Source organism: Thermothielavioides terrestris, chromosome 4 (genome assembly GCF_000226115.1).
Source record: "Thermothielavioides terrestris NRRL 8126 chromosome 4, complete sequence".
Lineage (NCBI taxonomy): Eukaryota > Fungi > Ascomycota > Sordariomycetes > Sordariales > Chaetomiaceae > Thermothielavioides > Thermothielavioides terrestris.
In genome coordinates, this window is record NC_016460.1 from 3,057,671 (window position 1) to 3,078,817 (window position 21,147).

General features: G+C 59.8%; 6 protein-coding genes across 6 annotated transcripts; 3 read left to right on the forward strand and 3 right to left on the reverse strand.

Moving 5' to 3' along the window:
* Positions 1-96: 96 nt before the first annotated feature.
* On the forward strand, positions 97-1,149 carry THITE_2119752 (uncharacterized protein). The gene has a single exon (XM_003655683.1). It carries the CDS (start codon positions 382-384, stop codon positions 1,051-1,053), a length of 672 nt encoding a protein of 223 aa, XP_003655731.1. The 5' UTR covers positions 97-381; the 3' UTR covers positions 1,054-1,149.
* Positions 1,150-3,138: 1,989 nt separating this feature from the next.
* Positions 3,139-6,993, forward strand: THITE_2119756 (uncharacterized protein). The gene is made up of 3 exons (XM_003655684.1): positions 3,139-3,279; positions 3,450-3,528; positions 3,613-6,993. Exon 3 carries the CDS (start codon positions 3,800-3,802, stop codon positions 6,875-6,877), a length of 3,078 nt encoding a protein of 1,025 aa, XP_003655732.1. The 5' UTR covers positions 3,139-3,279; positions 3,450-3,528; positions 3,613-3,799; the 3' UTR covers positions 6,878-6,993.
* An 874-nt stretch (positions 6,994-7,867) lies between these two features.
* On the reverse strand, positions 7,868-8,734 carry THITE_2119759 (uncharacterized protein). The gene is made up of 3 exons (XM_003655685.1): positions 8,474-8,734; positions 8,321-8,401; positions 7,868-8,225 (listed from the first exon to the last, which is right to left on the reverse strand). Exons 1-3 carry the CDS (start codon positions 8,474-8,476, stop codon positions 8,031-8,033), a joined length of 279 nt encoding a protein of 92 aa, XP_003655733.1. The 5' UTR covers positions 8,477-8,734; the 3' UTR covers positions 7,868-8,030.
* Positions 8,735-9,029: 295 nt separating this feature from the next.
* THITE_134656 (uncharacterized protein) lies at positions 9,030-12,269 on the forward strand (the record flags this gene model as incomplete). The annotated part of the gene is made up of 2 exons (XM_003655686.1): positions 9,030-11,187; positions 11,302-12,269. 2 exons carry the CDS (start codon positions 9,030-9,032, stop codon positions 12,246-12,248), a joined length of 3,105 nt encoding a protein of 1,034 aa, XP_003655734.1. The 3' UTR covers positions 12,249-12,269.
* Positions 12,270-12,806: 537 nt separating this feature from the next.
* On the reverse strand, positions 12,807-14,943 carry THITE_2119764 (uncharacterized protein). The gene is made up of 2 exons (XM_003655687.1): positions 14,564-14,943; positions 12,807-14,496 (listed from the first exon to the last, which is right to left on the reverse strand). The coding sequence occupies exons 1-2, from the start codon at positions 14,726-14,728 to the stop codon at positions 12,952-12,954; spliced, it is 1,710 nt and encodes a 569-aa protein (XP_003655735.1). The 5' UTR covers positions 14,729-14,943; the 3' UTR covers positions 12,807-12,951.
* A 2,340-nt stretch (positions 14,944-17,283) lies between these two features.
* THITE_2119766 (uncharacterized protein) lies at positions 17,284-20,415 on the reverse strand. Its single transcript, XM_003655688.1, has 5 exons — positions 20,284-20,415; positions 19,026-20,122; positions 17,966-18,905; positions 17,510-17,901; positions 17,284-17,451 (listed from the first exon to the last, which is right to left on the reverse strand). Exons 2-5 carry the CDS (start codon positions 19,986-19,988, stop codon positions 17,404-17,406), a joined length of 2,343 nt encoding a protein of 780 aa, XP_003655736.1. The 5' UTR covers positions 19,989-20,122; positions 20,284-20,415; the 3' UTR covers positions 17,284-17,403.
* Positions 20,416-21,147: the final 732 nt, after the last annotated feature.

A 21,147-nucleotide genomic window follows, 5' to 3' on the forward strand; every position in this document is an offset into this window, starting at 1 on the left:
ATCTACACTACTGCAAAGCTCCTCGTGGTCTCTGCATTGCAGATCATCGTACCATGTAGTGTATGTAATGATTGCGTTTGAAGTCCTCTTTCAGCCAATGGGACACAAGGGAGCCTGCACAAAGTTTACTTAGAGCCAACGAAGGATCACTAAACACAACGACTTACAAGGCAGCGTAGCCATGTGGCATCTTGGTGGGCATGAGCGGACTAAGAATGGTGCTCCCTGTCCTACCTTGTACATACAAACATATAAAGGCTTCTCTGTGTAGCATCAACCTTGATTCACCAAGCTGGGTACCTGAGCCTTGAATATTAAGTCAATATCAAGTCCCACCACTGTCCATGACATCACCACCAATCGCTTCACCCCCGTTCAATCATGACGAACCCCAACAAGACCCAACAAGCTCTCCACACTGACACGACACGAGACATGAACTCCGGCCGGGGCTCGACCTCGGATTCGAAGCCGTCGTCCTCGCCGTCCGCCCTGCCCGGCGGCGAATCCGGCTACGAGCCGTGGTATCCCAGCAACGTGCCCGCCGACGCGTCCGTCAAGCGCTTCGTCACCCGCTTCTTCGAGGTCTCGGACGACCCGGGCAGGAACGAGGAGTGGGTGAGCATGTTCGCCGACGACGCGACGGTTACGATCGGGAGCGACGTCGCGAAGGGGAAGGACGGTGAGTTTCCAGGTTATTTTACGCCTATCAGCAAGCAAGCAAGAAGAGGATTTACAGTTGGACTGATGAACACGTTCTTGGAATTGTTGCTGGGCGTCTCAGAAATCCGCCAGTTGAGGAACCGCATGTGGAAGACGGTTGAGGCGCGCAAGCACCGGGTGGTCAAGGTGTTTCCGGGCTGGTTCTCGGCCGACCGCACCGCCGTCGCGCCGCTGCACGAGGTCGAGTTCATGCTCTTCGGCGCGGTCGCGTACAGGATGAGAGACGGCGAGGAGGCGGTGGCGAGCTGGGCTGGGCACGCGCAGCTGCGGAGGGACGGGTTGAGCGCGCCATGGAAGTTTGTCTTTTACAGGGTGTATATACAACGGTAGCGTGCTACAGGGGCTAGGGGGTGACAAAATGGTCACCACTTGGGTTTTGCTACGATAAAAAAAAAAGGAAAAAAAAAGGAAAAAAAAGAAGAAAAGAAAAAAAGAAAAAAGAAAAAAATAAAAAAGAAGAAAAAAATAAAAAAACCGAAAAAGAGAAAAAGAAAAAGAGAAAAAGGAAAAGAGAGAAAAAAAAAAAAAAGAAAGAAAAATTAGTTGTCATTCTTTCCCTGTATCGCCTCTCCTTCCCCTAGGTAATGTGTTCTTCTGTTATGTGGCCGTCGTTTTCCCCACCTTCCCTTGTGCTAGAGTCGTGACGCTTAGCTATATGTCACTGCCTGTCATTATTTGGCAGCGACATCGAGCGGGTTGCCGAGGGTTAGCAAGGGTTAGTAGTAGAGTCGAGCCATCCGAAGTGCTGACGATCGTCTAGATGTGTGGCGGGCTAGATATTTCCAATGCTTACTGTGTAGCTTGCCATGTGTTGTTGAGAGCCCAGCCTCGTTTTCTGACGCCAAGTGCGAGTTGCTGGCAATGACGTGCTGTTTTGGGCTGCGCTGTTGAGGCATATTGGAACATCCAATGCGGGGGCACCAGCTGAGCAGGCATCGACTTAGGTAACCGCCTATGCTCACGCCGCCGACTCATCCGGCAAGATCACGCCGAATACAGAACACGTCGTCGGCATGCAAAACCCTCCCAGAGCCCATTTTGGGCCAACTTCCAGGTTGCACTTGACCGAGGTCATTGATGACGGTCAGCGGCAAGGCGGGGCGCTGGAGGTTATAGAGGTCCCGCCAAGACTAATTTCGGCCAATTGTCGGCAATGTTTTTACAGCGTCAATACCCCGCCAAGACCGCCAAGGGGTTTACACTATCGCTACGGGTTAGCCACGGGTTAGTTCGCCGGGGGTACGGGGGGCGGCGCCAGCCCCCCGCTGGTTAGGATTCGGGTTAAGGTTAGGGTGAGGGTCAAGGTTAGGGTGCGGGTTAACTTCGTTTTCTTTTTTTTCGATTTAGTTGAGGTTTAGTGAAGTTGTTGCTATAAGTCTTTGCGATTGTGCATTGTCGATGTTGCTCTAAGTCGTCGCGGCCCCGCTTACCCCGTGGCGATTGTAAATACTTGTAAGCGGCAACCTCCGAAATTAGTCTTGGCGGGACCTCTATAACCACGACCGGCGGGGCGAGGTCAGGCCCTGCTCTTAGCCACGCTTGGAGGCTGGAATGACCTCGGGTCAGGAATGACGTAAGGCTTGCCTGGGCGCAAGTGCAGTTCGATGTTTTCCGTCTCTCCATCTTTCTCTTGCCCCTTGGAAGGACTCAATACCTTACGTGTCATCCTGGCATAGACCTGCTCGCCGTGGAAATCTGTTCGCAACAACGCTCGCAAAACCGGCGGAAGCTGCAAAGCCGCCCGCGATTCAGATCTGTTGACGAAGGTATCGACCGCCTCGGCCCCTGCCGAAGCTTCGTGGATCATTGAATGTTTAACGAGTCACTCACGGTTAGCTTACACCACTTGGGTAAGGTATCTGGGGGTGCAGTCGCGCTATTCCGTTCATAGCGGAGGACCCCCAGCAGTGAGAACCCACCCGAGCACCCACCTGCACCTGCAGGGACGAACCACAGAACCCCGCCGCTCCCGGCCCTTCCCTCTTCGGCGCGCGCCCCACCTGCAGCAAGCCCCGCCTTTCCTGGGCATACCTTACCTGTGACGCGCCTGCCTGTCAACGTCAACTGCCCCCTCCCCAACCAAACGGCTTCGCTGAGAGTCACAACATCGACCATCAACACAGCTTTCCTCTGCCCATCGCTCCGTCTCCGAAAGCAGCGAGTCTGTCATTCCCTATTGTCAAGAACGACTAGAGCAGACAAGCTTTCCCTTTTTTATCACCATAGGTACATTTGCATAAATCCGGCGTTTTGTTCTTTGGTGCATTTTCTTGGGTGGTAGCAGAGACGCTTCTCGACATTGCCGCTCCTTTGTCCGAACGGCCGAGCCGTCGCGAGTCTCCCGCTACCAAAGCAACCTCTCCTTACGGTCTCTGTCATACGTTGCCTCCCAACCTTTCGCAGTCACTTTCATAGTCGACCCGAATTAAACGAGCCTAGTCGGACAACGCTCTTCCAGCCGGCGACGCGTTTTTCTCTACGCCGAGGCCTGCCCGCTCTTCCTTCGGTGCGGGCAGCACTCTGCTCGTGTTTCCCTCCACTTGCCGTTCATGCCAGGTACGTCTCTCTCACCCAGGTCTCTGAACGCTCTGCATTTCTACCGATATTGAATTTCCCGGGGCCACATCGTTGTGCTTGTTTGGGCCGGGAGACGTCCTCCCCGTAGCCGTCTTGACCCGCTTTCCACATCCTCTGGAGTGAGGGCTAACTCGTCTTGCTCGCCACAGCCTCGAAGAAAGACCGGAAGCATGGCAAGGATGGCGGCGGCGTGGTTGCAGCCGTGACCAAACATGGTGCTAAGTTCTCGTGGGTTCCCTCCGCTCCGATGAAACAGTCGTGCTGGGCTGGCCGTCACAGCTTTGTGGCTTCTGGTTGACCATGTCACAACAGCGAGGATACCACCAAGAACGTGTCCCCAAGCCCCTCGCCCGTTATCTCCCCGGAGATAAATCCCTCCAGCGTCTCCTCCAACGACCACCCGGTCGCTTCCCCGTTGCTGGACGCAGTCTCGGCAACCTCCTACGCCACGAGCAACTCACCGAGCACGAGGGAATGGGCAAGAGGGCTCACCGCAGGCATGGCTGGGTCACCCGGGAATCTCATCAGTCTGATTGGGGAGTCCCCACCCACGGCTCCTTCCTCCTACGAGGACAGCCGCGGCATGCGGTCCGGCTGGTCTTCTCCCAGGCCCGGCGGGGGCTACCATCCACCCTCTGCCTCGCCGCCGACCGCTGGACGACGCCCGCTAAGCTTCCACGCGGAAGGTGCTTACTCTCCGCCGGATGCCCACCTTCCGCTCGCCGCAGCTGCGGCAAGACGCAGCTCGATGCACTCGCACTACGCCCAGGTCAGGGCTGCCTCGAACCCACCGCTTCCGCATCAGGCGCAGCCGCACTTCTACGCCGCCCCTGCACTTGATGCTGACCTGCAGTCTCAGACGGGCATGAGGGCCGGCGAGAAGGGCTATTACTTTGGCTTTGACACCCTCTCGCCACAGAATAGCGACCGCGCTCCTGGAAAGGACACCGTGGTCCTGGCTGGGTATGAAGGTGGTCTCGAGGTGTTCTCTGTTGGAAAACGGGGCCTCGATAGAGTTGCCAGCCTAAAAGGTCTGCGCGGAGGAGTGTATCACGCCAAGGTTTTGCCGTGGACGCCCGACAATTCCGAACTGTTCCCCCTGATCGCGGTGGTCGTCCATGGCCCAACCATCCCGCCACCGACCCCGGAAGTCAACGTGGAAGGCGACTACGATGCGGTTTCTGCCGACCGGTCCGAGGCCGTGACTAGCGCTAGCCCAGATCCTGCAGGCAGGAACGTGGGCCACAAAATGGCCCCTGGCTTCATCGACTCCTACCAGACAACCGTCGAGGTGCTCTCGCTGAAGACGGGCCGACAGGTGAGCGTACTTCTCGAGGCACCGAAGATACCCCTCAAGGCGTCCATTACCAGCCCGAGCTTTTGCCCGCCTCCGCCGACCGGTGCCTTCCGTATCTGTGCCGATGGCGGGAATATTGTCGTGTCGTCCGGTATCACGGGCGAATGTTGGATTTATCGTCAAGCACCGGCCACGAACGAGCACCCGCTTCATTTCCGGTGCCATGGAAAGCTCTGGACTACGCTCCAGCAACCGCCGAAAGGCGAGGGAGCACAGGAACCCGAGCGAGGCCGTGCCCCCGCCATGCCGCCGCGCCCTCGACCTCAGGTTGCGATCCTCAGCCTCCACGGCAGATGGATCGCCTACTGCCCTGCCACTCCATCGTCTCAGATTACGCTGCGCGCTTCAGTCCCAGTGCCTGTGTTTGGCCGTGCTCCAGGGCTTGCTACAGTGACCCCGCCGCAGTTGCCGCCTGCCAATTCCGACCTCGATCTCCCTTTGTCCGAGAGTGTCGTGAACAAGATCATGCGGGATGCTACTCAAGAGCTCATCCAGGGCGCGAAATGGGTTGGAAAGCAGGGTTGGCAGGCCTGGAACAATTACTGGAATCCGCAGCCGAGCCAGCAACCGCGGTCACCGACTCTGGGGCCGCGAAGCTGGGATGGGGCGGGTACGGTGTCTCCCGAGCCCGTTCAGTTTCCGCCGACGCACGGTGCCGTTTCCCAGCCGGTGGTGAAAGAACCAGGGATGGTCTCTATCTTGGATATCGAAACCCTCGGTTCTTCTGTGAACCCGCACCCTGTGACCACCTTTGCAGTTCCCCACGGCTGCAGCTTTCTGTCGTTCTCGCCATCTGGCCTCTCCCTCTTCAGCGCCAGCAGCAAGGGCGACGTGCAGACAGTGTGGGATCTGATGCGCATCCAATATACCAAGTCCTCGCCCCTGCAGGCCGCTGGTCCGTCTTCTGGCGGGGGACCAAGGGTGCGCCAGATCGCGCAGTTCTCTCGCCTGACAGTCGCACGCATCGTTGACGTCGCTTGGACCGGACCAAACGGCGAGCGGCTAGCTATGGTGACGGAACGGGGCACTGTCCATTTGCTGGATATGCCTTCGAGCGCCTTCACATGGCCTCCCCCTCGCCGTCGGCGTTCCCAAGAGGCGAAGAGCGCGGCTGCAGAGGGGCCAGCTTCTGCCGTCTCAATCGCGTCGAATGCTCTTAGCTCTGTCCGCGATGTCGCGCGGCCCCTCCTCAGCCGGCAGCGCAGGAGCAACTCCAACGCGACGCCGGTGGCAGGCGGAGCCATTGGAGATTATGCCGCCCATGGAGGCAAGGTGATTGCCGCTAGCATCAGCCATTCGCTGGGTCGGACTGGCAACGCCATCAACCAGCTCCGACACACGGGGGAGAACAGGGTCTCGCTTCCGGCGTCGGCTACGCTCCCCGGGCCGTCGTGCGTGATCTGGATCAGTGGAAAGAAGGACCACTCTCTTTCCGTCCTCGGCGGCGGCTTTGTCCGGACGTTCCCGGCTAAGAGGCGCAAGACGGCCTCCGGGGACGGCAAGGGCGCAGCTCGCCTGTCGCGATACACTGATTTCCGAGTTCCCCTGCTGCCGGACGATCGCCTGTCCCCGCTCGTCAAGAGCCTCGTGGACCCTGATGAGTACCTGGAGTTCACAGAGAGGGATCTAGATGGCGGCACCAGCACCTTGGTGCTGAACCAACCTAGGCTACGTACCCGGACGCACGATCATAGCGCAGAATCATCTATCCCTCAGGCCGAGATTGAATCGAGCGCGCCGTACCAGCCGTTCCACACAGACCGCCGGGTGGCGCTGTATGAGACACTGCCACCACAACCGGGGCCACCACAACGGGAGCTGGATCTTACCGCCCTTATGGCGGCGACTTCGTTAGAAGAGGCGCCAGCAGAGCCCACGCCGCGCCGGAAGAAAGGGGCAAGACAATCCCCAGCTCAGTACACCCCAGTCGACTCTCCGCCGTCATCCGCTGCCTGGGTTTTTGGGCAGCCCATAGCGGCCACGAAACTCGATCTCGGCCTGCCCGATTTGCTCGAGGACGAATCGTACAACGTCCCGCTTGATGCCTCGCGCGCGCTGCCGGCTTCTGCGATGGAGAGAATCCTTCACCGCACCGACGACGAGGAGGCGCAGATCGTGGTGACGACGCGCAGGAGACGCGGCGCTGCGCCTGCTCGGGACGACGACGGCTTTTTTGAAGACGACTGCGAGGTGCTCGACTTTGCCGACCAGCGGGTGTAAGCAGTCGATTTTTTTTGGCTGTTCGGGGAACGGGTTGGTGCCCGGGTGTCTGTGGTGTCTGTGAGTGAAGCGGCTTTGAATTCTGGTTCCGGCCTGCGCCGCGCTGCGCTGCGCTGTACTTTCACGGTCATTCTGCCCTGCCCTGAGCTCAAGAGGGCGATGCAGTGTTTTTTTGTTATACAGCGTCGCTGGATTGTGTGGATTTGGAGTTGGTGGTTCACTGCATATCGGCATGGGTATTGGGAATGATCATTTGGGTACTAATTTGGAGCCGGTGGTCACTCCTGTCCACTCCTCGTACTCTGCTCAGTCGAGCCAGGATCGGATTGGGTTATCTGGCTGTTCGACGGGTGTTCTTGGACAACTTCAACTACCTTGTACGGGCAGCATCATGCTGGATGTGGTGACGAGTCTGGCCGCCTGATGTTGAGTACTTCGGTAGATAGGCCTATATGTCCAAGTTACGCCCATGGCTGGCTGGCATTGTCAAATACTCGGGTAAGGCAGAGGGTTCTCAGGTGGCAGTGGAGGTGCAGTTTGGCTTCAGCCCTCCACTTCGGGGCCCCAGGGCTGCATGCGGGAGGGGCGGTGGCCTAGGGATGACCTACTGCAGGAGGAAAACCATCTGAATTCTACATCGCACCCTCTTGCAGGTCCCGGACGCAGCGTCGCCCATGATATATAGCTCGGCATTTTTTTTCTCCTCACACCCGGGTAACCCACACGATACCCACAGCTAGCCCAACACCGGAGGCAGCAGTCACAACGAGAGTGTGGTCTCCCCCTCAGCCTACCCCTCCCCAGCTCCGACCGGTTGTCCAGCCTCATCACCAATTCTTCGTTCGCACCCTGTTCCTCTCCCCACCCCACCCTCCTCTCCGCTCTGTCGTCTCCAATCGCCACTCCTACTTCCGACCACTCCCACCACTGCTACCATCATCGCCAATCTATCCCCTCCAATCCGGTCGCCTCGCCGTGCCGCATGCCATACCATACCAAGCTCCAACAGTCGGCCGGGTAAGGATTACGACACACACAGGCAAAGAAGAAATAGATACCCCATCGTTGTCGTTGTTGTTGCTGTTGTTGTTGGTGTTGCTGTGCGTATGTGTATGTGTGTGTGGGGTGGTCCGTGTTGCGGTTGCAAATCCAACTACGCCTTCTTCTTCGCCGCCGCCGCCGCCGCCTTCGCCTTGGCCGCCTTCTTGCGGTTGCTGCGGATCATGACCACGCTGAGGAAGGAGCCGACCACGGCCGAGCCGAGCAGCAGCAGGATCACGGGCAGGCGGATCGCCCAGACGCGCGGGGGGAAGAAGGACTGCAGCGGGTGGTCTGAGTCGACGAAGGGCTGGTTTGGGGGAGTTAGTGGATGGGTGGCTGGTGGGTGATATCTTGGGGCGGGGAGGAGGGACTGGGACGGGGGGATAAGGTGGCTTTATTTACCATCAACAGGGTCCAAATTGTGTAGTAGAGGAAGACGACTGAGGCGGCCACGAGCATGGCGAGGCCGACGAGTTTGTCGAGCTGGGTACGAAGGAGATTGGTTAGTTGAGGTCAGGGAAAGGGACGTTGTCGGGTTGGGCAGGGCGCACACACCATTGTTGGAGAGTTACAGGGCGGAGAAGTTAGATTGGGTGTGAGATCAGTTGCGCAGCGTCGTCATGCGATGTTGCAAATCTGTCGCAGTCAAAAATCGCGAGTGTGTAGGTTACCTTACGGACACATGGCCCGGATGAAGCGTTGCGCTGGCGGTCCGCGATGATGCGCCACGGTGACCTCTCAGAAAAGACGTGGTCAGGGGTTCGCGTTCGTTAGCGCCGTTAGCGCGTCCATGCTGGTGCAGTTGGCAGTTCCCGGCAGGCAACGATCCTGCCTAGCAGTGGGCCGAAGTGGGGCGCAGTGGCCTCCCGGCTTGCAGCTTGGCGGCTCCAGCCTCGTGAAAAGTGGCCGGCCGTTAACGAACATTTTAGCTCTGGCTTTGCTTGCCTATCGCGGACGCCGTCACGTTTGCCTCCCAAGGGAACGAGATCCAATTGTTCTCCCCGTCGATTTGGGTTCCCGGCGCGCCACATTTGCCCCGTCCTTACAGACAGCGACTCTGCCTGCCATTTTCAACGACAGCCGCCCTTGAAACTGACGAAGGGCAAGGACGATGGCGTCGGCAGACACCGAGGCGCTGTCGCGCGCCCCTCTGCACGACCGGGCACCGTCACGGTCACCATCCCCCATCGACCGTCGCCGGTCTTCGAGCCCCAGGCGAGGCCGCTCGTTCTCCCGAGACTCGCGAGAAATGATGTCGCCGCCGCCTCGTGATCGATCTCGCTCCCCTTCCCGCGACCGCGACCACGACCGCGACCGCGATCAATCTCCCGCCCGTTCTCCCCCCAGACGACGTTCGCCGCCGCCGGCCCGCCGCGATGTCGACAGGTACCGCCCAGCCAAGAAGGAGCGCTCGCCGCCTCCTGCGCCTCCGCCTGCGCCTCCGGCCAAGACTGAGGAGGAAAAGCTGGCCGACGCCAGAGCCGAGTACCAGAAGCTGCTTAATCTGCGCAGCCAGGGCGTGTATCTGCCGCCGCAGAAGCTGCGCGCCCTCCAGGCGGCCATCACCGACAAGAGCACCCCGGAATACCAGCGCATGGCCTGGGACGCCCTGAAGAAGTCCATCAACGGCCTCGTGAACAAGGTCAACACGGGGAACATCAAGTTCGTCGTGCCCGAGCTGTTCGGGGAGAACCTCATCCGCGGCCGCGGCCTGTTCTGCCAGAGCCTGCTGAAGGCCCAGCACGCCAGCTTGCCCTTCACGCCCATCTACGCCTGCCTGGCAGCCATCTGCAACACCAAGCTGCCGCAGGTCGGCGAGCTGCTGGTCAAGCGCCTGATCATGCGCTTCCGCAAGGCTTTCAAGCGGAACGACAAGGCCGTGTGCCTGTCGTCGACCATGTTCATCGCCCATCTGGTCAACAACCAGGTGGTGCACGAGATGCTGGCCGCCCAGATCTTGCTCCTGCTGCTGCAGAAGCCGACCGACGACAGCGTCGAGATCGCCGTCGGCTTCATGCGCGAGGTCGGCTTGTTCCTCGAGGAGATGTCGCCCGCCATTGCCCACGCCGTGTTTGACCAGTTCAGGAACATCCTGCACGAGGCCGACATCGACCGCCGCACCCAGTACATGATCGAGGTGCTGTTCCAGGTGCGAAAGGACAAGTACAAGGACAACCCGGTCATCAAGGAGGAGCTGGACCTGGTCGAGGAGGAGGACCAGATTACGCACCGCATCGGGCTTGACGACGACATCAACACCCAGGACGGCTTGAACGTCTTCAAGTACGACCCCGACTGGGAGGCCAACGAGGAGGAGTACAAGCGGCTGAAGGCCGAGATCCTGGGAGAGGGCAGCGACGAGGAGGATGAGGAAGAAGAATCGGAGAGCGAGTCCGAGGAAGAGGACGAGGAGCAGAAGGCGATGGAGATCAAGGACCAGAGCAACGCCGACCTGGTCAACCTGAGACGGACGATATATCTCACCATACAGTCGAGCGCGGATCCCGAGGAGGCCGCGCACAAGCTGATGAAGCTGCGGCTCCCCGCCGGCCAGGAGCCCGAGCTGGTCTCCATGATCGTCGAGTCGTGCGCGCAGGAGAAAGTGTACGTCAAGTTCATGGGCTTACTGGGAGAGCGGTTTGCGCGCCTGAACCGCATGTGGATGGACCTGTTCGAGGAGTCGTTTATGAAGTACTACTCGACCATCCACCGCTACGAGACCAACAAGCTGCGGAACATTGCCCGCTTCTTCAGCCACCTGCTCTCCTTCGACTCCATCGGCTGGCACGTCCTGTCCGTTATCCACCTCAACGAGGAGGAAACCACGTCAGCCAGCCGCGTCTTCATCAAGATCCTGTTCGAAGACTTGCAGGAGAACATGGGCACGGCGAAGCTGAAGGCGCGGTTGAGCGACGAGGCGCTGCAGCCCAGCCTGCAGGGCATCTTTCCGCACGACACCCCGCGCAACATCCGCTTCGCCATCAATTACTTCACCGCCATCAAGATGGGCTACCTCACCGACGAGATGCGCACGTTCCTGGCCAACATGCCGAAGCCAACCCTGCCGGCACCCCCTGCAGAATCGGACTCGGAGTCGGTGTCCAGCTACTCTTCCTATACGCGGTCCTCCTACTCATCTCGGTCGCGCTCCCGCACCCCGCGCAGGGCCGTCGACCGCGGCCGTTCCACCTCGCGCACCCCGCCGCGCAGGGCGCGGGGGCGATCCTACACGCGCAGCCGCAGCTATACGCGCTCCATCTCCACAGGCCGCAGCCCATCCCGCTCCCGCTCCCCTTCCCCTGCCCCGCGCCGTAGCCGCGCCCGCAGCAGCCTAAGCCGCACGCCAAGCCGGAGCCGAAGTCCGGTCCGAGCCCGGAACCGAGGCCGAAGCTACACGCGCTCGCCGTCGCCCCGCTCGCCGTCGCGTTCGCGCTCCCCGCTGTCTCCCCCCCGCCGCGGGGGCCGTCCCCACTCCCCTTCCCGCTCGCGCAGCCCGTCCTACTCGCGCTCGCCGTCGCCTTCTTCAACCCCGCGCTCCCGCTTCCGCTCCCGCTCCCGCTCCCCCTCCGCCACCGGCGCGTCCGCTAATCAGCGCCGCCGCAAACAGCCGTCTTACTCGCCCGGCCGCCGCTCGCCTCCTCCTCCTCCTCCCCCGCCGGCGGTGCGCCAGCAGAGGCGGGACAGCTACAGCCGGTCGCCCAGCCGTTCGAGAAGGGAGGCGGGGTTGGCGGCGCGGCGCCGCTCGGCGTCCCCGACGCCTTCTAGGTCCAGGTCCAGGTCCCCCATGTCGAGGTCCAGGTCCAGGTCCAGGTCGATGTCGAGGTCAATGTCTCCTCCTGTGCGGGGCGGACGCGGGGCGGGTGAGAACGCGAGAGGTGCGCCGCCCGCTTATGCCGGTACTGCTGGTGCTGCTGCTGGTGCTGCTCGCGGCGGGGGGAGGGGGTACTCCTACTCGCCCTCGCGGTCGAGGAGTCCGCCCCCGGTGCGCGCTGACCGCGCTGGTGGTGGAAGGGGTGGGTATGGGTACGGGTACGGCGGTGGTGGCTATCGGGACTGGGACAGGGAGGACAGAGACAGGGGTCGTGGTGGTGGTGGTGGTTATTATAGCAGTCGGGGGGGTGGTGGGTACCGGGATAGGCAGGACGAGAGGGACGGGTATCGCGGCAGGAGGGACTGGCGGAGTCGGTCGCGGTCGCGGTCGCCGGTGCGGAGTCCCGTGGGAGGGGGAGGTGGTTCTGGTTCTGGCGGTGGGAAACGGAGGAGGTATTACAGCAGCTCGCGGTCGAGGTCGCCGCCGGTGCCTGCGAAGCGGGGGAGGGTGGATGCTTAGGTCGTGGAGGCGGATGCATGGATCGGGGGCCTGCGGTGATATTGGTGGGGGTAGGGATTAAGGGGGAGAGAGATTGTTAGACTGCGATACCATACCGTTGCTATTTACTTGATTGATCAAGTGTGGCTTTAGCGATGCTGAGACTGGCGACGCCTGATCGTGGACCATGACTTGCGCGGCCAGAGTGATGGGAGGCAAGGAAGGGAGAGATAGAAATAGCGGAGCAAAACCGGACATGCCTTATCCGCACTCTGTATGTATTGCATATGCATCGAATGTGATCATTGATGAGTCTAGATGGACACCTGAAGCTCTATACTCCTCCAGTTGGAGGGACATTTTGCCGCTTCGCCAGTATTCCCATCGCCTTCTCACGGTTTGCCGGCTGGCGCAAATATCCAAACACGTGCCCATTGCGCTTGTCCAGCCCCGAGGAGACCGCGAGGAGAAAGCCGTCCTGCTCAACGGCCTGGCGTGGAATGAAGCGCCAGCTCACTTCGTGTAGCTGGGGTCGGGTAACCTTCACGGCAGACAATACCACCACCATATATTTAGAGCGCCGTTCGCTGACTCGCTTGTCTCCGCTGCAGCAGCTCAAAGGGGATCGGCCCTGCTCGCAACTCTTCCATCGCCTCCCGAGAGAGGTCGCGAGGTCGCCCGTCGCAGTGTGTCCAAGAAAGCAATCCTCGCTCGCGGCGAGGGCTCACCCACTTACTAGCTCACTGGCCGGGTAACTGGTGGTCTTCTCCAGCGACTGCGTCGCCGCAGCAGTCGCGGCGACGGACTCGGCGACCGCAGCCTGTGCCCCGTCCGCGGCGGCCGCCGCGTCCTTGGGCCTCTTATTCGCGGCATTCTCTTTCTTCTGCTCCTCCTCCATCTCGGCCGCCACCCTCTTCCGCTCCTTCTTGCTGAGTTGGACCGCCCCCCTGGCCAAGGCCTCCTTGGGCAGCGGCCGGATGACGGGTTGGACAACCCACCACGGCCGCTTGCACTCACGCACCGCGCGGGCAGAGCTCTCCGGGTCGTCGTCCTCGCCCGCCTCTGCCGCGGCAGCAGCTGGTGGTGGCTCATCCTCCTCGACACTCTTCCCCCCCGTCCTCTCGTACTCGAGCAGCCCCTCGGCCACCTTCTTCTCGACCATCCGGTATATGGCCTCGTACGTCTCCATATCACCCAGCCGCGCCCTGGCGAGCGCGTCCCGCACGTCGTGGTGGCGCGAGACAAAGTGGCGCAGCAGGTAGAACAGGTGTGGCTGCATGCCGATGAAGTTGGCGGTCATCAGGGCGGCGTTCTCCTCCGCCGCGTCGCCGCGGCGCTTCTTCGGCTTGCCCTGGTCCCTCCCGCCGCGGTTGGGCAGCAAGATCTCCTCCTCCATCCAGGCCGTGTCGTCGCCCGGAACGAAGAGCGGTCTCCTCGGCGGGGGCGAGACGCCGAGGACGTATTTGTGGATGATGTCGAGGTAGCGGCGGAAGACTTCGTCGACGCGCCACCCGCCTCTGCCGTCCCTGCCGCGCCAGTAGCCGCGGGGCTCTTGTCCGGGCGGCGGGGGGGCCGCGAAGATGCCGGGGTTGCTGAGGTTCCCTTCGGCGCTCATGACGCCGTCTGCGCCGGTGGCGGCGAGACACTTCTCGAGGTCTTCGTGCTGAAGGATGTTGCCGTTCGCGAAGAGAACCGTTTCCGGCGGCAGGTTGTCGCGCAGGTAGCGGATCATCTGCCAGTCAGCTAGGCCGGTCAGATGCCCCTTCTGCTCGCGCCGCCGTCCGTGTACCGTCAGGATGCTCGCGCCCGCGCTCAGGACGTTCTGCGCGTACTTGAGGGTCGCCTCCTTCGTGTCGAGGATACGGATCTTCGCGGTGACGGGGATGTCGAGATTCTCGTGCAGGGTCTTGATGAGCCGGTGGATCAGGTCCTGGTCCTCTTGCAAGAAGGAGCCGTAGTGGCCCTTCCTGGCGATGCCCTGCGGGCAACCCAGGTTGAGGTCGACTGCGTCGCAGTGGGGGGCAACTATCCGGGCCGCGTTGAGAAGGGCTTGCGGGTCATTAGCGCAGAACTGCACAAAGAAGGGCCGGTCGATGGCGGGATTTCCGTCGAGGAAGAGCGCATCGGAATCGGGCTTTGTTGGCTGGAAGTGCTGGTCGCGGTATTTCTTGCTCTCGATGAAGATCCGGGCGTGTAACATGGGCGAGTAGGCCAGCACGCTAGAGCGCTGCGACTCTGGGAGGAAGGACCGTGACAGCATGCGCCAGGCCTGGCAGACGATCGTTGTCAGTCCGTCTCGTGCTTCCGTTCCCTGCCAGGGAGCAAGGACGACTCACGAACTCGGACTGATCCACCATGGGCGCTACAATGTACTTTGGCGAACCAATGCTCTCGTAGAAGGCGCGCCCATGAAGCTTGGGCTTCTTCACCGCAGCCGTAGCCGTGGCCGTGACCGTGGCCGCGGCCGCGGCGGCCTGTTGCGTTGCGGCATCAGCCGCCATCGAAAACTGCGAAAACAGCGTTGGGCGATGCCGCCCAACAATGGCGGGCTGCGCCCACGCAACCGACGCGCGGAATCCCAGGAGCGACCTGCGCGCCAGGGTAGTGCGCCTCGGTATGGTCCTAGGAGGTTCAAAATATACCGTAGGCGTGTCGGGCACTGGATGGCGTGGCCGCGATTAACAGAGCCGAAAAAATGAAGGAAGTTGAAAAAGTTGTCTTGATAAGGCACGAATCGGGAAATTCCCCGCGCCTTCTCTGCAAGGCTGAAGGCTCCCACCTGGCACACAAGCTTTGATTGGCTCGGACAATTCGGCGACGCTGGATGATGCAGTAATCCGTACCTGAGTTACCTGAGTTCTTCCTTCCAGTACCCCGCTACGCGCCGCTGCTGTCCGACTCGTAATTTACGCCGTAACCTTTAAAGTACCTACCTGGATTTCCAAAATCCCCACCATGTACTGTAATGTACACGGCGATCTGTATTAAACCGCCACCGACCGAAATGGGGACCTCCCTCCCCCCACATGAGCCTCGTATCCAAAGTCCAGATGGCATCATCCCATGAATTGCGGGCCCAGTTTAAGTCGGGCCACCCGAACCAGTCCCGGTTCCGCCGTGTCTTCCGCCCTGCTTCTGCATGCAGCAACCTGCATGGAAGGCCACCGGAATACTGTTTGTCTACAACCAGAGAAGCAGGGCGAACCAGACCGAATCAAAGATTGCCCACATGGCCTCCTTGCCCATGAGACACGAGACCAACATGAACGCTAGGCGGAGAAACAACGAGTCGGGAAAAAGAGAGCAGAACATGGCCAGACAAGATGCACGTCATGTCGGTGGAGCGCATTAGTTAGTGAGCGTTAAGATTGCTTGGCAGGTGCAGCATCACTCCACTATACATTACGCAGTACATACACTACCTTACGTAGCAAGAGTTACGACTGTATCCGCGCGTTAAAATACAATGCCAAGAATACTGCGCGTCTTGCATGTACTGTACTGTACATACTCCTACGCATCCAGCTGGTCAACTAACAAACCGACAGGCCGTATTTAACACCTCACTGACCTCGCGCCGTCACCCATCCCCGCCGCTGGTCCGGTTGTGCGCGTGTGCCAACCGCAACAAAGCAGGCCATGCCTCCTTGCTCAGACAGCGTACATCATAGATATCGTACGCACGTTATTACCAAGCAGATAGAGTAGGGAAAAAGGAAAAAAACAGTAGTGCATACCTACTTAGGTAGGTAGGTAAATAAAGGATCAGGCAGGGCCGTATACGGAATACTCGGAGGGAAACAAGCAGGCAGGCAAGGCAGCCGAGGCAAGCAACACCTCCTCCTTCCCACCACGAGAACCCCCCGCTCCGGAGCAACAGCTACTTAACTACAAAGTAGTCCGTAAGTAGCCCCATCGGGCAGAACTAGCTCCGACAGTCACACACTGCAGGCACGTTTACGATGCTACCCTCCCGCTCAGCAATGCAATGGCCAAAGAAAACGCAGCTTTGTCTCCTATACTAGGTAGGTACCGCAGAGCACGCATGAAGGCAACAACGGCGGGAACAATGGACGGCAACAATAGGCGGCAGCAGGAACAACGACGACGATGACAACTACCAGCAACGGCAACGACGACAACGAACAAGGAACAAGGCAGCAGCAACGAGACTTACACGACCCACTAAGCACACCACCACCGCACCACACCACACCCCATTCCACACGACTCTACTCTCCACTTCCAACACACAAAGCATAACCAAAGAGCGAAGAACGAAAATGGGAACCATAGACGGCGAGGACGAGGCAGATGAGATGAGAGGATCAGTAGAAAAATCGATTAAGCCTCCCCAACACGAGATATGGATCCCCCCCGGTAACTAGCACCGCCGTACGAGAGAAGGCGGGAAGAGAGTTTTTGACCGCTGAGAAACACAAAACCCAAAAAAAAACGAAAAAGCGAGAGAGAGAGGAAAGGAGCAAAAAAAGAAAAAGGCACAAAGACTTTGTGCGTGTGTATGACAAACACGACCAGCGCCCGCCCGCTATGTGCTGCTCGATGCCGTCGCCTTTTCTCCCCGTCCTGTTGGTTCCCGGTCAGGCCGCCGTGCCGCCCGGCGGAAGGGCGAGTCACACCCCCGTTGGTGTCACGCCTGCTCGCTGATGCTCCAGAAAAATCCGCTGAAACACAGCGTTGTTCTGTCTCCTTCCCCCTGTCTCCTTGCCCTATCCCCATCCAACACCAGCTTCTCCTCAGGACTTCTCCCCTGTCCTGTTGCGCAAACGAACCCCTCCACCAGCCGCTCGGCGCCGCGGCGGCTCCCGGATCCTATACGACTTGGTCGGCGTCAGAGCAAGGAGAGACGAATGCCGGCAGGATGTCGTCGCGTCGTAGTTCAGACTCGCTGTGCTGCGCTGTGCAAGAGATCTAGCCGGGGAAAAAGGCTGTCGAGATCGAAATGCTGAGAAAACGCCGTGACACCGTACTATGCTGACAGCTTCCCGAAGAAAAAAAAAGAGGCAGGAGAAAAGAACGCCGAGGGAAATGTAAAATCCCGGTCACAAAATACACGGCGGAATTCCGCGCTCTCTCCTCTTTGTATTGCGGACCCAAAGAAAAAAGAACCGAGGTAGGTACGATTCGGCTTGAAGGGGATCATTCGCCTGCATCATCAGAAGAAGTGCGTGTAAATCTTCGAGTTCTCGTGGACCTCCATTTCCTATCAGGGGGTGTTAGCCTGTTCTGAAAACAAACATCAGTCGCCTTGGAGGACGTACCATCTTGAAGCTGTTCAGCTCCTCCTTGATCTGCTGGGCCAGCATCGGCGTCAAGCGGTTGCACGTAGCAATGTCGCCCCGGCGATCGTACTCCTGACTCGGCCACGTCTCGAAGAAGACGATCCGCGGGCTGAACGTCGTACAGCGCTTCGTGCCCTGCGGAGTGCCGGGCGAACCCTTGGAGTCCTGGCGGAGCCGCAGAGCCGAGACGAAGTAGTCCTCGCTGCCAATCGCGACCGTCCCAGTCCGCCGGTGCCCCTGCGACTCTTCGTTGGGGGTGCTCGGTGCGCTGGAGTTGGGAGAATCAGTGACAGATGGGACGGCGGGCAGATCAGTAGCTGAACCCTTGTTCTCCGAGGGGCGCGGGGATGGGCTCGACGAGCCATTGCGATCTAAAATCGATAGACAGTCAGTTCAGGCCCCCAGGGCGTGGGTGCAAACGAAGACGACACCTACTCTTCAAGATCCCCTTCCGAACAGCAGCCAGGACTTCGGCCCGCTCCTTCTCGCCCCCGACAATGCTCTTCCTGGCCGTCGTGCTATCGGTCCCCGAGCTCCCCAGGCGCTCCGGCTCAGCGACGAGCGACGCCCTCGCGGCGTCGATCGAATTCCGCTCCAGACGAGGAAACCCGGTACCGCCCCCTTGGCCCCGAGGCTCGGGGGTCACGTTGACCCGTTCCCGCTCAGCCTCGACCGTGATCATGGACACAGCCGCCTGCGTGGTCTCGGGCTGTTTGATCTCCGCCGCTGGCGTTCCAACGATCGACTTTGGTCGGAAGAGCCCGACGAGCGACCGGGTGCCCTTCTTCATCCCACGCCCCATCTTCCGAATCATAATCGAAGCCGAGGAAGCCGTAGAAGAGATCGAGAGATTGTCAGTCGACCCTGAAAAGAAGCGTCCACCCGAGTAGATGCTGTTGCCGATCCCGGCAGCCTCCTGCTGCTGGGCGATTCGAGCCTGTTCTTCGTCGTACGCGTCGTCGGCATCGCGCTCTTTATGAAGTTTACCGTTGCCGCTTTCCCCCTTCTCGCCATCGTGCACAACCTTCCTGAACTCGGCAGCACTGCCAAATGAAAATGCCCGACGCAGCCGTGACGTCTTGCTCTTAGCCTTGCCTCCCTTCTGGTTGATGGCCGTCAACTGCTTAACAGCGGGGCTCTCGTAGCGAGGCGTAGACTCCTCCGGTTTCGCGGGGGCAGTGCCGTCCGAGGAGGACCCGCTTTCTTCGTCGACATCCATCGTCACCGGTTTTGAGAGCGGAGATGGGTTGGTAACCCGTTTGCCATTCGGGGCATCGGTCGACGAGCTTCGGGGTGGAATGCTAACGGCGTGGGCAGAAGTCTGGTTGGTGCCAGCTTGGTCAGGAGAGGTGGTGGAGTTGGTGGCGGGGTCAGACTAAGCGCCGGGGAAAGAGAACTTGGCGTTAGCAGCGAACAAGACATGGAGCTATTTTATTCGGGAAGACAATGGGAAGGAGCTGCGCCTGAGGAGGAGAGGTGAGTTTCGAAAACTTACGGGTCGTGAGTTGGAACCAGCGCTTCGCCCGTTTCCAGGCAGCCCGTCGTTGCCGCCCTTGTCGGCCGACTGGTAATTCCCGGTTTTGACAGCCTTGCTCTCCTTATCGGCGCTTTTGGGGTGGACCAATTCTGCCGGCTGCTTAAGGTCGTGCGGGGTCAAGTGAAGGGGGAATCCGGGAGAATCCAGGGCGGGCATGCTGCGCCTGCGAACCCTCTTGATCTCGTCCGCAGAGGGGCTAGCCGCTAACACCATGTCATCAATCGCGGACCCGGAAACTGAGCCAACGAAACTGTTCGGTCTGTTCAGTAGTGCCGAATGAGAAGGCCGTAATTGGGAGCCCGACGTCGATGCTTGCGTCGTCGTAGTTGAAGAATCAGGACTTCTCAACGCCGAACGCCTGTATCTCTCTGGGGCATTCCGAGAAGGTGCCGCTGGCGCTAGCGATGGCTGCAACGGCGTTCCAGTGCTCACCTGGGGAGAACGAGGGGTCGTTGCGCTTCTCCTGGTGCCGGGTGCCGACAATGCCAAATCGTCGCGCGTGCCCACGCTGCTTGCCTGCAGACTGTGGTGTGCAGTGCTGGGCAAGTTGGTCATGGACATACTGGCTGAGTAACGCGACCTTGCCTGAGCGGGTTGTAGGTAGTCGAGGGTCTGGATGGTGGGCACTGCTGGCGAAGACGTTGCTCGCTGCGCTCTAGACTGCTGCCACTGTGGCGCCGGAGCGACGCTGGGCATGCTTCTGAGAGCATACTGTTGAACAGGGCCGGAGCCTCCACGGTACACCACAGGCGCAGTGCCGGTAGGAGACAAACCATGTACGCTATTCCTCTGGGGAGCGCCGGGCATATATTGCGCAGTCGACGAGGCCGACTGCAACATCCCCGAAGCGGATGACGGCCTCGTTTGAAGCACGGTCACTGTCCCGGATTGCTGCGGGTAGCCTTGTACAAGAGCGGCCATAATGTGAGGCGAACAAATCTAACGCAACCGCGTACAAAAGAAACTCTTCCTGCAGCTCGGAATTTGGGGTCTGCGTGACGGTGCCTCAAAGTGACGCACTGGAAATATTAACGGTACTCTGGTTCGGGAGGTAACTGCTGATGACGCTCGTTAGCAAGAGGTTGGAGAAGGCGAACGCATCGTCCATGATTCAAGCATGCCGCGAAACGAACCACAGCAACTGCGTGGCGGAAGGAGATCGGGCCCATGGACAGAACGGAACAGCTTGGGTCAACAAGCAACATCAGGTACGTACCGGGCCAGAGAGGAAAGTTCAATAGCAGGAGGGGCCCGTAGATGATGTGAAGATCCTCAACGATGGGTGACACGGTAGAATCGAAGGACGCCTGCGGCCAGGTGAAGGGAGATTGAGGCTCGTTCTTCGTCTCGGGACAGCAGCCCACTGTCACCGTGGAATGACCTGTCGAGACAAGGTCGGGTGGCCGACGCGGGGGAAGAGGAAAATGCAGTGCCCACTACTGACACCTGCACGGTCGGTTGCTATTGGAGGCAGGACATTGGGATGGCCCAGACGTCGATAACGTGATGGCCGGGCGGAGAGAACGCGTTACCGTTCTTCCTTTCCCCCGTTCTCTGTGAGATTGTCCACCGGTGGCAGAACGGTGCAATGGCGATGGTCGGCCGAGGATCGAGTTACGGGGAGCGGGAAAAGAGCCGAAGAGAACAACGTGTACGGTAGGAAAGCACGATGGCGAGCCAGGCAGGATAGGTAAGAGTTACTGGGGAGAACGGACGAGAATCGAAAGAACGGGCGTCCGGATGGGGGGCAGGCACCCAAGGACAAGCGACGCGTTGCTCCACGGCAGGAGGCGTCTCAACGGCTCGGCAACGCCTGGCGAGGGCAGCCCGGAGAAGAGAAAAAAAAAGGCAGAAAAAGAAAATCCCTTGGAATCGGATTCCGGACACGTGGATTGTGAAGTGACAGGGCAAAAAGAAAGAACGAGTGATGGAGGGGATCGGGAATTGGGGGTAGGAGGGTTGAGAGCGAAGGGCCGGTTCGATCGAGGAAGTTTCGCGGTTCCAAGCTGTCCATGCGTGGAGAGGCAGACAGGGCAGCGCCAGAATGAATGCCCCTGGAACGAATCGGTGCCTTCCTCCG